The sequence below is a fragment of the Equus quagga genome, chromosome 3, assembly GCF_021613505.1.
Source record: "Equus quagga isolate Etosha38 chromosome 3, UCLA_HA_Equagga_1.0, whole genome shotgun sequence".
Taxonomy (NCBI): domain Eukaryota; kingdom Metazoa; phylum Chordata; class Mammalia; order Perissodactyla; family Equidae; genus Equus; species Equus quagga.
The window spans coordinates 107,916,588-107,931,184 of record NC_060269.1 but is presented as its reverse complement, the minus strand read 5'-3'; the positions used below and the strand labels follow the sequence as shown (position 1 = coordinate 107,931,184).

The 14,597-nt window shown below is 33.6% G+C and overlaps 1 protein-coding gene across 18 annotated transcripts in view; it reads left to right on the top strand.

The window, feature by feature from the left end:
- Nucleotides 1-14,597, top strand: part of ADGRL3 (adhesion G protein-coupled receptor L3) — a 794,963-nt gene that overhangs the window by 682,295 nt on the left and 98,071 nt on the right. For all 18 annotated transcript variants that reach the window (XM_046656118.1, XM_046656110.1, XM_046656106.1 and 15 more), the window contains 2 exons: nt 9,242-9,308; nt 11,082-11,173. In XM_046656118.1, the coding sequence (XP_046512074.1) occupies nt 9,242-9,308; nt 11,082-11,173 (159 nt within the window). The remainder of the gene's footprint in view (nt 1-9,241; nt 9,309-11,081; nt 11,174-14,597) is intronic.

Genomic DNA, 14,597 nt, shown 5'->3' with positions numbered 1-14,597 from the left:
AAATTGTTTTTGTAGGTTAAATAAATGTTATTTTGGTACAGATAGATGTAACTATCATGTTCCATCTGGCTGCTGGATTAGCGTGTGTTTTTCTATGAAATGTTATTAGGGCTGTTGAGTTGATTATTACGTACAAAACACATACTCACACACAAAGCATACATAATTTGATTTTGAGAAGTTTGCTTATTTTGCCATCAATTTGCAATGCTTGTAAGAGAATCTTATTATTTTCTGATGTTTATGAAATCTTTTTATCTGTACTGACATTATTCTCGAGAATGTACTTAGAATTACGTTTAGTACTATAATTAGACATTTAAAAAATCCAATTAAAAGACCAATACAGTCATTTTTTAAAAAAAATAACTCTCAGCTAGTGGAACACAGGTCTAAATTGCAGTGTTAACAATGGGCATTTATTCCATTTTGTCTCTGTTTTCATATCTTCTCTTAGTTTCTCTTTCCTGCTATTCATATGGATATTTAGCACAGCCAGCCAGTGTGCTACTGTCAGAAGATAAAGGCTGGCATTGACTTAACGATAATTCAAACAGGACTGATTTGGAAATTCAGTGCTAAATACTTTGATTTTATGACCTGAAACTAATCAGTTCATTTAAACTTTAATTACCTCAATATTACCAAAAATGCAAACTGAACAGTTCATTTTTATTTAAAGAAAAAACTCAAATTTATAGTTTATAGCGCTTTCCTCACAATCTAAGTACACAATGACAGAAGCCATCGTTAGCATGATGGATAGATTGGAAAAGGTTTGGAAGTACGTTCCAGGAGGATGGAGGGTACTGGGAGGAAGTACAGCCCAAGAATCACCTAAGAGTTCAAGATGGGCTTGAAAATTGGTAAGGGATTTCTGGAAGATGTAGCTTAGGTCATGAACATTTATAATAGATCAGGATATCCTTGAGTACTAGAATCGATAGCCAAGCTCTTAAAAATAATTGAAATAAAATTTTATGATCTGAAAATTATTATAAATCATCTATTAAGTCTTAGATTTGTCTCCGTAGCTCACTAGTTTAAGAACAGCTCTAAAAGAGGTCATTTTCCCTCTGCCAGTTAAAAGCCCCCAAATTTCTTTATTTTCATTTCATTATCTAAGTAGCATAATCATTTGGGTAGAAAAGTGATTATTGACTTTTAAAAATACCAAATTACGGAATTATTCAAGAAAGATCCTAGCAAAGGAACATTGAACTGGACAGTATCTGCAAATTATATGCACAGGTTTATGTAGTACATTTCACAATTTCTTAGCTCTTCAACTCACTGATAGAAAATTCTATATTCATTTGGAGTGTTTCTCTAAGCATATTATCATATGATGTTGTAAAATGTTGTTTCTTGTAACATTTCATTGACATGAAGCATTTACCTTGTTGAACATATTATCTCCAGGTTTATTGGACTCTAACATGACCAGTGGGAAATAGTACAGATAATGAAGTGTTTCTCATTAATATATCAAGATAATCATTCAATATGCATGTGGGGAGTGCTGTGTATATTTACATGTTATTTTATTAAAGGCCAAGAGCATTTTTCACATGTATGTGTATATTTTACGTGTACTGGAGATTGAGGTCTTATTGTGTCATCATTTTATGACCCAGGAACCCTATGATTGCACAGAAAAATTATCACCATATGTAGGAATTTTGGGCTGAGAGTAATTTTTCTGTTAAGGAGTTAGCCATACCAAAAGTATATCAGAGAACATCAGGACTTCTCTCTTGTTATTATCAAATGTGATTAAATGTTGGCCTTAAAGTTGAATGTTAAACATGAGTTCTTATTGGAACCAAGGAAATATGATAACTTCCACATCTAGAGATCACTTTATATCATAACTTCACCCACTAGAAGGTTGCAATTAAAAAGACAGATATTAACACCTTGGTGAGGATGTGGAAAAATTAGAGTCTTCATATTTTGCTGGTGGCAGTATAAAATGGTGCAGCTAGCTACTTTGGAAAACAATTTGACAGATCTTCAAAATGTTAAATATAGTTATCATATGCTGGTATGATATAGTATCATACCATATCATATCATATCATATCATATCATATCATAGCAGCCATTCCACTCCTAGGTATTTACCTAAGAAAAATGAAAACATAGATTTACTCAAAAACTTGTATATAGCAGCATTGTTATATTAGCCAAAAAGTGGAAACACCCAATATCCATCAACTGATGAAAAGATAAATAAAATACGGTACAGTCATGTGCCACATGACAACATTTCTGTCAATGATGGACCACGTATGTGACAGGGTCCTGTAATGTATAGCCTAGGCGTGTAGCAGGCTGTACCATTGAGGTTTGTGTAAGTATTGTAGGGGAGGAAGAAATTTCCCTCTACCCTTCTAGGTTCTTCTGGCTGGTCTAAGGGTTAAATTGACATGAGACAAATTAACAGGAAAAAAACAAACAAAAGTTTAATAAGATGCATACATGGGAGAAACCCAGGAAAACTGAGTAACTCACTAAAATGGGCAAATCTCTCAGCTTAAATACCCATCCTCAGCTAAAGACAAAAGAAGATGTAGAGGTGGGGAGAGTCAGGGACTTCACAGGGAAGGAAGGTAATTCACAGGTAGGTGAAAAGGAGCAAACTTTTGGAAAACAAGTCTTTGGCCACACAGAAACAGAACAACACGGAGGGGAGCCCAACAAACAGGCTTTTCTAGGTTACCCCCTGTCTACCACTTAGTTCATGTTATGCTAAGGTGATAGCTCACTTCCTGAGACAGGTGTTTTATCTGAATTCTTTTAGACAGCTAAAGGGGAGGTAACTAGAAAAACTTTGAGTCCTTTGTTTCTTAAAAGTAATCAACCTAAGATGATCCTCATTTAAAGAGACACATTTTGAGGTGGCAAATTTTGTTCCTGACGTTCAGTACACACTGTGATGTTCACATGACAAAATTCTCATAACGAGTCCCTGTCATTAAATGACACATTACTGTATATCTATATGATGGATTATTATGTGGAAGTGAAAATGAATGAAGCATTGATACATGCTACGAAGTGAATATACCTTAAAAACATTATGTTAAGTGAAAGAATCCAGTCAGAAAAGACTGCACATTGTATGATGCCATTTATCTGAAATGTTCAGAATAGGCAAATCTTTAGAGACAAAAAGTATAGTGGTTGCTAGGACTGGGAAGAGAGTGGGGAAGCCCTTGGGAGTGAATATGGTAGAGACAATGGAAAGTGACTGTAGATGGGCACAGGGTTTCATTGTAGTGCCATGAAAATATTCTAAAGTTAGATTATGGTAATGATTTTGAAACTTTTAAATATACTAAAAACTATTGACTTGTACACTTTAAATGGATGATTTACAGTATATATAAATTATATTGCAATAAATCTCTTTAGTAACTTTGCTAACTTATCAAGAGCTGACCTTATATTTAGAAAGATATAATATTTTTACTTGAGACATGCTTCAGCAATCTGGGCTTTAAGTACAGTATATAAATTTTTCATCTATTCATTGAGAATTTATGACTGTCCACAAAGCTATAGCTTTTATTTATTTTATAATTTTTATCTTTATTCTCTTTGAGAAACCCATTGTGGCCCCAGGGACTTTGGAGTTAAGTAGACTGGAATAAAATTCAGGTTGAACTAATTATTAGCCATGTGGCTGTGGGCAAGTCACTTATTTTCCCTGAGTTTCACTTTCTAATCTGTCATGTGGGGGTTGTTATATACGTACCTTGCAAGACTATTGCAAAGTTTGAAACTATGTGTTTGTGACTGTGTGTATGAGTATATACATATGTATATGTGTGTGCATATATATGTATAAAAATTTAAGTATCTATGTATATAAAGTGGCATATATAAACATTTATTAAGTTAGAGCTATTATTAATACTGGTACTATTATTTGGCTGATACAAATGAAGGAATACAAACTTTATGATTAGTAACATTGTTTTAATTATAAAATGAATTGTATTAAAATCATCCATTTATAAGAGTAGTGATCACAGTTCCTAATGCTACTGCCTCCTGTTAATTTAAACAACATGGGACCATTGGAATTATTCCAACACTTAGTATTAATAAATGATAACAGCGCTATTCTTACCACTGTCGTCCACCATAAAAATGTAGGATGGGGCTGGCCCCGTAGCATGGTGGTTAAGTTTGGCATGCTTCACTTTGGCAGCTGGGGTTCGTGGGTTCAGATCCCAGGCGCAGACCTACACCACTAGTCAGCCATGCTGTGGCGGTGACCAACATACAAAATATAGGAAGATTGGCACAGATGTTAGCTCAGGGCTACTCTTCCTCAAGCAAAATAGAGGAAGATTGGCAACAGATGTTAGCTTAGGGTGAATCTTCCTCAGCAAAAAAAAAAAAAAAGTAAGATGTATTTTACTGAAGAAATAGTGAAACCCTTATTTAAAAAAAATAACATTGAGAACATGAAGACAACATAACCTATATTTGATGTATTAGAGCCAGTGTAGAATTCTAATGTTCAAAATTGTAGCTAAATCACCAATGCTAGTCTTGACTACTATTGATCGCACTCCATTCCTGTATTACTCTGTCAACCTTTTTTCCAGTTCATGCACTTGCTCACAAAATGTTTCAAGATTAGATGCATGAGTGTGCTGTGATCAAAATGGCATTAAAGAAATTTTTAGACATATTACGTAGTGAGCTTATTATACTTCACGTTTGTATCTGTCTCTTTTCCTCTTCTCTTCCTTCTTTCTTGCCCCAATTCTCATTATTCCTTCTTTTCTCTGTCAAGCTTGCCAGATATATGTAGTACAAATATAGAGAGATCTCCATATGGTGCAGGGAAAAGAAGATTATATAGTTCACAAACTCTTGTAAACAACCTGATATAATGAAGCCTTATAAATTTCATGTTCTAATAATAACCAAGGATTTTGTCTATGATTTAGGGTCCTGAAAAAATTAAGCAAATACACTTGCTAATTTATAGTACTTTGAAAAACTTGTTAATAGTCAGATGTCTACTTTGATAAGAGTGTATTAAACAGGCAACAAAACAGAATGTATCCTAAAGTATTTTAAGGTCACCACATTAAACATGCTAACTTTGAATAAAAACTACACTCTGATAGTGTTACTGGTATCTAAAAGCATTTTAAAACATGTTTCATGTGATATTTATATATGTTGCACAACTGGCCTTACCATTTTTCTAAATACAGAATCATGTGCTTTTAAAATAACTAATGATAATAAAATGATGAGTAGTTTAATATTAGAAGAGAGTAAACCTTAGAAGTATGATTTTCTATGGTCCTGTTTTGAGAAAGTAATTTAGTTCATTATTTTATTTTTCTCTTTTCTGATTAAACATGAAGGTGGTACTTGTTGGATTGGTAATTGACATTTTTATGGAAGACTGATCCAGATATCCACATCTTTATTATTTAATTTGTAATGATGTTTCCTATATTTTGGAAGACAATAATTCTGAAAAAGAGTAATAATTTATTCTTATCATTAGCACAAGAGTATTCTTTAGAGTATTCAACCAATAAACTTGTATTAATGCAGTGTCTTCATCACATATGTAACAATATCTGCTGCTGTTATAATTTGTAAAAAATGCTACAAAAAGAATTTTAATGACATTTTTATATTAGATAAGTGAAAAAGTCAAGGTTTTGTTATATGACAAGTGCTCCTCTGAACTCCAGAATATATCTGGTATCATAAGATTTTTCAGTATTGCTTCAAATAAACGTGTAGTATCGTCAGAATACACTTGCTTTTTCAACTGCAGGTCATCTCTTGTTACAGTACTATTATAAACATAACTTACAGTTTTATGCATGTGACAGAATTTCTTTTTAAAAAAGAAATTGGCATAACAGAAATTAAACAAGAATGGCCTATTAAAATTAGTGATTTCACAAATTAAATGTTGCTTGGTAGATAAAAGCAATTTTCAGATAAATCTTATTCTTCAATAGTGGGTCTATCTGGCCATTTGCAGACTGGACTTTATTTTTCTTAGTGCAGTAAGTTGTTCCTGCAGTATTTGTTTTACTAATCTAGCCTGGTCTCGCCTTAACCAGTGGTTTTGCATTGTATCCAAGCGGCATTGAATCACCTAGGCTTATAGAATGCTATAAAGTGCAATATATGTGCCTAGGCATGCAATACACACCCCACGTAACATAATATACATGTAATATACACTCCTTCACCTTAATGCCAGAGTGAATTGTTTCAGCATTGACACATGGAATTCAGGGCGGGAATCATGCAAACTTTTAAGGTAGTTAATGGGAAAGATGGGAAATACAGAAAGCCTTGAGAAATTCAGCATGTGGCCAAAAACAACAGCAGGTGTGGCCATATGGCAATCAAATTAGAAAAAGGATTCTTGCCACACTGCCTTACAGAAGATAGTCAAGCCCAGGCGGCCCTCATGGAGGGATGATTTACTCAGTACATTTTAAGTGTTTCATATTGCCTCTTTCACTGTTCAATTCTGAAGGGAATTTAAATTTATTGTACCAAAGAGATAGTGAAGAATTTTCTTAAGGAATAAAAATAATAACTTTCAAAGTAATTGCATGTCCACATTTAGAGATCACTATGCCAAAAGCACATTTATTTGCAAATAAAGCATTTGCTAAGCTGAGACTGTTTTCAAAAAGGTAAAGCATTGTAAGGCTAACATTTAATGACGTTATTTTATTTTAACAAAACATTTGGTGATATTAAAGTTTTAAAATTCCATACTTAGTCCAAGATACTCTGTAACAATATAACTAAAATTATTTCTTTAAGAAGTCGTTAGCCTGTAGAATAACATCTTTTAGAAGTTCTTGAAGCACATTTTCCTTTAAAAAGAATTTGCTAAAAATGTGTTTTAGTTCTCAGATTAGCTCTCGAGAACTTGTTTGACCTACAAAATAACAGGGACTGTACTATTAACAGTTGATTTTAAATGTGTTATTAGTATTGTATCATGTTGTTATAATTTCAGCAACATTCTTGTCCTCCGTGGGGTTGGGAGGAAGGCAGCTGAGTGGGTTCTAATCTGGGGAAATGTCCATGCTTTGTCTTTTATCGTTTTTGTCTTGAGGGAAAATATAGTTTTTGTTGAGAAGCCAGAGAGACCTGTGAACATTTCCCCTGCTCTGGTATCCCCCCACCCCTTGCCCAAACACATTCCTTTATTAGGGTGGTAACAAACTAGCAGAATGAAGACAATGTTCATAGTTCAACCTCTGAGTTCTTTGGTTTGTTTCTGTTTATTGGCAACATCACACTCTTATTTTTCATGACCAAATTTTTTTGAACAACGGCACAATAGAAAGATAGCTAATTATTCAAACTAATGGCTAATAGTTTAACGATTAATTGCTTCCCTAACACCCTTTTTTTCAAATGGGATTATATGTTTATTTTGAATAATGAGAAATTATCTCTCTGTATGAAAACATGAACTTGTAGTCAGTTTCTTACTGGAGTACAAGTATTATATTTCTATTGAAGTTAGTTTATTTAACACATTAGAAGGAGGCCAGATTTTGTTGTTTTGAAATTGATTTTTTTCGGAGAATTGGGTTTCTTTGCTTCTTGGTTTTTGTTCTTTTGGCTTAGAAATCTAGCCTTTAATCTTTTTAAAAAAATTTCAAGTTACAAGAAAGTGAAAAAATAAATAAAATAAACATCACTGCCTCCATGACACAGATGTTAAAACTGTTAGTATTTTGGCACATTGCTTTCAGTAATTATTAAAATAAGATGTATGGCTAAAGCCCCTTTGGTCCACTTCTAGTCCTCTCTGCATTCATGTAAAAGGCAACCACTAACATGAGGTTGGTGATTTTTGTTCCCCTTTCCATTTAAAAAAATTACATGTATATATGTATCTATCATAAATATAGTATATTATTTTAAGTAATTGAAATATATATAAATATATACCAATATATCAATCTCACACTTGAAAATATATATTATATAATAATACTATATGTTCATATAAATATATATCAATCACATACTAAAAATAATACTGTATATTATATATATATATGTTAAAAGGTATGTGGTATATATTCTTCACTTTGCTCTTTCACTTAACTTTGTTTTTGTGATCTATCTTATTGACATCTGTAGACTACTTCCTTGCTTTTAACTGTTCTATAACATTTCATCATATGAAAAGAAAACATTTTATTTATCCCTTCCTCTTTTGATGGACATTTATAAATTCTTTCCTTAGCAGCTTTTCTGGTATTCCATTATTGCTGAGGTTTAAGTAACATTTTCATAATGACGGAAACATTTAGCTACTTAGGATTTGCAGGTTTAGACTACTTAGCAAACCACTCTCGAATATTTTCCACTGGAGATGTTTTCTTTTTTAATTATGCCTCAAATATAGCAAAATGGCAAATAATTCAAGATATGATTTTTAACATCAAATGTAATTTGTTCAAAATTTACATTAATCTTTCTCATAACTAGTCACTTCCATTTTGTCTTCCTGTCATCCTGAAGAATGAAAATGTAATTTCCCAGGGGCTTTAAAAATTGGGGGAGTATTAAATGTAGCTGAAATTAAGTGATTAATAATTTACTTTTGGGTCATGAATCAACTTCATGGGATGCTAAGGATCATTTGCAAGCCCAGAAGCACTAGCAGTAACAATGCACTTTTTAAGACTCAGGAACTCTCAAAGGTTGGCTGCCCAACCTAATTAAACTTCAATCTTCTGATACCAAATTTATTTCTTCTTTGTACTGAATTTCCTCAGATCTTCTTGACAGGAAAATGTCACTTTCCCTGACAGCTGATAGACAGGTTATGTAGCACCATAATTGGAGAGAAAAGGATAGCTTAAAGCTACTCGATTTAATGGCTATGCGTATGGCTTTTTCGTTCTTTCCTTTACTTTTTTTTAAGGTTTCTGTGACAGACACAAAGGGCCTTCGCAAATAGGCCCAGTGCCATTTTTTTCCTGCTTCCTCCGGGGGTAATTATCTTACTCCATCAATAGTGCTGTCAGAAATTGGGCACATAATTCAGCATTTAAATGAACAAGCAATGTAATATTTCCTGTCTCCCAGTGGAATGCACTGCAGCTCACATTCTTCTCTGTCACTCACTCACTCTTGATGTATGTCCCATACCAGTCCTTGAAGACCTTCTCTCCCTTGTGTTTCATTGCAGATGTTGGCTCCGACTTGACACCTACTTCATTTGGAGTTTTATAGGACCAGCGACCTTGATAATTATGGTAAGAACTCCTAATTAACTATGTGTTTCCCAGGTCAAGAAATAAAACTTTCACTATCCCTGTACTGGCTATCTTTAGTTTACATAGATTAATTTGAGGAATGCATGTACTTATTTGACCCTACATAACTCAGGCAATTAGACACTCATTATAGTCTACTTTTATATTGTAAAATACTTAATCAAAACCGTTGGGAAAAGAAAACATGCATTTGCAAGAGTTTATGCAGTGCTATAGCTCCTCAGGAGCCTAATCCAACATAATCCATTTGGTTTTATAGGTTTTTGGACAATGGTGACTTCAAGTTTGACAACAATACATTTCCTTTCTTTTTCATTTGGATAATTTGAATTATGAATGGAAACAGAAATTGGGATGCTTTTCCTGCAAAGTACCTTCCTGTTCCTTCTAGTTTTGTTTTATATTGTGTATATTGAAAAATTTTAAATTTAGAAGGATGTCACTTTAGACAGGCACAAACAAGCATTCTGTAGTCATTCTTTTTTATTTGTAGATGCATAATATCTTGATTTCAAATCTGATTTATTTATCCTAATTTAGATATAATTGTTGGTATCATTAACATACCTATCATTTTAAAATACAAAGTTGCTATCCATTTTTTGAATAAAATAGGCACTTGATTTTGAATAAAATATAGGTCTACAGTTCATTCTCTGAAATCCTGTGGGCCAGGTATATTTTGAAGTTCAGAAATTTTTCAGACTTTAGAAAGGTAACATGTACATGTACTGCATATTATGTAGTGTCCCTCGTGGGGAATAAGCAGTTGCCCAAAATCAAACATATCAACCGAGACTCACAGTAGGGACTAGGCAGGACTCTGAAACCAAACACAGTAATAATTCAGCAGGAAAAAATAGGAAAAGTAAGAGCAAATAGAATAAAGATATGAGGAGCCTTATGTCCATGACAATCAGGTTTCCCCACCAAATGGTTCAGTTCTGGTTAGGCTTTTTGGCTACTCAATGAATGTTTTAAAACTTTCACTTTCAGAGTTTTTGGATTTGATAAAGGATTGTAGACCTGTATCCTTGAGAGAACTTCAGTGGGCCTTAGAATTGGACGTTCCTGGTCCCCACCAGTCCCAAGTTCTGAAATATATAAACAAATCAGGTGATAAATGGCAATTCAATATGTGATTTCACTTCAGTTTACATACATGTAATATACAAGATTTACACTGGAGTGTTTTTTTGTTTTGTTTTAAGTCATATGCTCTCTCTGTAATATAACAATCTCATTGGTGGTTACCTCTCCTTAAATCCTAGTTTATTTTAACATCAAAATTTAACCAGCATTTTATAATCCTTTTGATGTAGCTATTCAAAAATATATTGATTTTAATATTTTTGTTTTTGTATTGTAGCATTTGAAAATATATCCCTTAATGATAAATTAGGGCCATGTGCAGAGGGTGGAAATAATTACACACCTAGAATAATTATTGTGGGTTTTTTTTAAGGTATGCTTGGCTTTGAGTTGTTCTGCAATTTCTGCAGTATCTTTCCCACTGCTGCTGATTTTATATTTGGGTGTATTTGCCCTCACAGTGCTTTGTAACTCATTGGTATCCCAATTCCCCAAACTGACTTCTTGCCTTTACTAAAATACTAGGCAATCATCTATGAATCAATCCCTTTAAAAGTATAGTGAGAGCTAATTTCCCAAAACAACTCATTTGTTATGGAGAATAGACTTACTTTTTTTCTACTGCAGCTATGCTATATAACAATACCTTTTATATTCCAGCTTAATGTCATCTTCCTTGGGATTGCTTTATATAAAATGTTTCATCATACTGCCATTCTGAAACCTGAATCGGGCTGTCTTGATAATATCAAGTAAGTGATTTTTCTTTTTGTTTTCTTTAGGCTGCCTTACTTTTGTACTTTAAACTATCCTTACTTTTAATTGTATTGAAATCTTATGACAAAATGTTAAAGATCAGTGTGTTGTCTTTGCTGAATAACATCATTTATTGACTGTTGAGGTGACTTGATCAGCTTGAAAATAAGTATAATGAAGCTCTGTCTTCAAAGAAACTTTTTCCCCCAAACTCTGATTTAGAACATACTAAGGTTTGAATATACATTTATTTCTTTTCTCCTGAAAGCAATTACAAAGCTTCTGGATCTGGCTGAACTCTTATTTCTTAGAGTAATAACCACATCAGTTCCAAACATTCCATGTTCCCTGTAGGGGAGGAAGATAATTCTTCTACCCTCTAGGTCCTTTCAGCTGATCTAAGAATTAAATTGACATTGGACAGGATAACAGGAGAAAATCAAACAAAGTTTAATAACATGTATACATAGGAGAAACCCAGAAAAACTGAGTAACTTACCAGAATGGCTGAAGCCACCACCTTAAATACCATCTTCAGCCAAAGACACAAGAGGATGTTGCAGGTAGAGTTTTGGGGCTTCAAAGGGGAGGAAGACAATTTAATGGAGATGGAAATGCAAGTGTTTGATAAACATGTCTTTGCTGGGCCATCTATAGACAGTGTGACTGAACTTTGATAAAAGTGGGTTTGCTGGTGCCTTTCTGTCTATCACATCTATTTTACACTATACTATAGTTATCTTATGGTATTAGCTTCTTCCTGGAACAGGCCTTCTATCTTAAATTGTTTTAGGCAGTCAGGGGGAAGGTCAAAGTTTCTTGCAGAATCTTTGTTCTTAAAAATAATCAAGCCAAAGAGACATGTTTTGGGGTGGCCAATTCTGATCCCCACACCCTGTTCAGAGGAATGTGAAGAGAGCCAGATAGTGGCAACTGCAAGTACCAAAAGGGGGGTTTTATACCACAAGAAAGGAATCCTGAAATTATTAATCTGGGTGTTTATATCAGAATTGTTATACAGCTGCCCTCCTCCTCTCCTGAGAGAAGAAGAGAGACTTCAACTCCCTAATGTAAAATCCTTTGGAATATAAATATATGGCTTTAGGCTTTACCCCCCTTTGAAATGTTGCCTTGGGCGGTAAATCCCTCCAGAAGTCTCTCACTATCTATTCAGTTATCTTTTAACTTCCCAGATTTGTCTTTTAAGCCAAATTCTACTTTTCTATGCTCAGAGAAACTTAGCCATTCAGAGAGATGAAAATATTCACATTCGCTTTCCACACCAATAGTGCTTCCTTTATATACACAGAAAAGAAACTGATTTACATTTTCTGAAAAAGAAATAGAGTTCCTCAGTATAACCAAAGAATCTATCTTGTTCCCTTAGAGGCTGTGACATTTGAGAAAGATAGTAATGCGGAGATATACTTTGGTCCTTAATATATGTTATGTATTTAATTGTATTTGTATATAATTTGCCTATGCTATGCGTTAACTTGGTTAAATATTTGCGTTTAAATGAATGTACTTTCAGAAGTTTCATGAGGTCACCTTGACTTTCATGTGCTGCTGACATTCTCCTTGAACTACCTCAGATGTCAGCTCTGTCACCCATTTTCCATCTTTCTACATTTACTGCCTGACATAGTTCCTTGCCCATAGTAGGCCCTCAATGAATGTTTACAGGATAAATTAATACATTAAAGACTTTAGTGACAAAAGTGTAGTAACATTAAATGGTTAATTTTATTGAAGGAATCATCTGTCTTAGTTAATTTAAAAGGATAGCTATGGAATTAGAAAAAATAATAATCTAATGGAGCAAACTAGGAATTACCTACTGAAAGTAATAGTCTTTTGTAGTTCCTAATATTACTTAGTTGAGATAATACTCAGTATATTGTGGAGTCATGTACAATTAGACTTCTCTTCCAAAATGTAGTGTTAGTTCCTTGAACTGTTTGTTCCTGATGAAATTGTATTTGGATAAATTAAAAAGGCACATAAAATATATTTTCTTCATCATATTGTACTTTTACTCACTTTAGTATAAATTACAACATCTTTGTATCTACCATTCTATAGTATAAAACAAAATGCAAGTAATACTTTATTTATTTTTTATGTTTTTAAAGTACTATCAGAAAGAAGTGAATAACACTTTGATATTTATGTAGTAGCTTTTACCAGGTTAAAAATCAGGAAAAAGGTCTTGTACTTAGTACTACTATCACATATTTTGAAAGATCAATTTGTTCTCTCATTATTCATATGTTAAGTAATATGGGTGGAATCTTTATGATATTAAGGTTTAGAAAAACAAGCACACAAAAGCCAATAATTACATTTAGTGACATTGATGACATAAAGCTTTAAATTACAAAGCAAAGTAAAGCCTTAAATGAGAATATCTTGATTTGAATTCTCTCTAAACTGCTTTAAACTTTATAGCCTTTGGAAAGTTTACGTAACCTTACTGAGCCTTCCTGTCCTCTTTAAAATGGGTGTAAAAATGAAACAGGCGCAACCATCAAATGAGCAGAGGAAGATAAACAGCCTTTGATGATGCTTTTAAAAAAGGTCTGTAAGGCAAGAAGAGAAATTGGCTAGTTGTTAGAAAGGGTATAAAGTGTGGTTTTAAGATGGAAGATCATGGATATGAATATGCTGATGGGAAAGAACCAGTGATAGGTTAGAAATATAGGAAAGGGAATCATTGTTATAGTTGTGACCTGAGGAAATGTAGGGAATGAGTTCCAGAACAGTGGTAGAGCAATTCCACTCCATTAGATTCAATGAAGGACACTTTTCCAGTGATACTGGATGAAAGAAATATTAGGTGTGATCTAGATATGTTGATGGAACCAGGGTAGGACATTATATTGGGGTATTTCTGCCTACTCTACTCTGTGAAGTAGGGAAGATGGTCATTTGCAGGATACAGGGGCATGTTGAATAGAGATGATAAGAAAGAAACTTGAGAAAGTACTCCTTAGAACTTTGCAGAATCTGAAGGACATTTTATTTAAAATATACTATATTACCTATTTAAGGAGTACTTGTAAAGAAATCAGCAGGGAATAATTGATAAAGAAAGAAAAATTTTTAACAAAGTAATGATTTTGAACATTAAGGAAAACACAAAATCTGGCATCTTTTTTTTTTTAAAGATTTTATTTTTTTCATTTTTCTCCCCAAAGCCCCCCGGTACATAGTTGTACATTCTCCATTGTGGGTCCTTCTAGTTGTGGCATGCGGGACGCTGCCTCAGCGTGGTTTGATGAGCAGTGCCATGTCCGCACCCAGGATTCAAACCAACGAAACACTGGGCCGCCTGCAGCAGAGCATGCGAACTTAACCACTCAGCCATGGGGCCAGCCCCTGGCATCCTTTTTATTTTTAACAAAAATAAGGATCTGT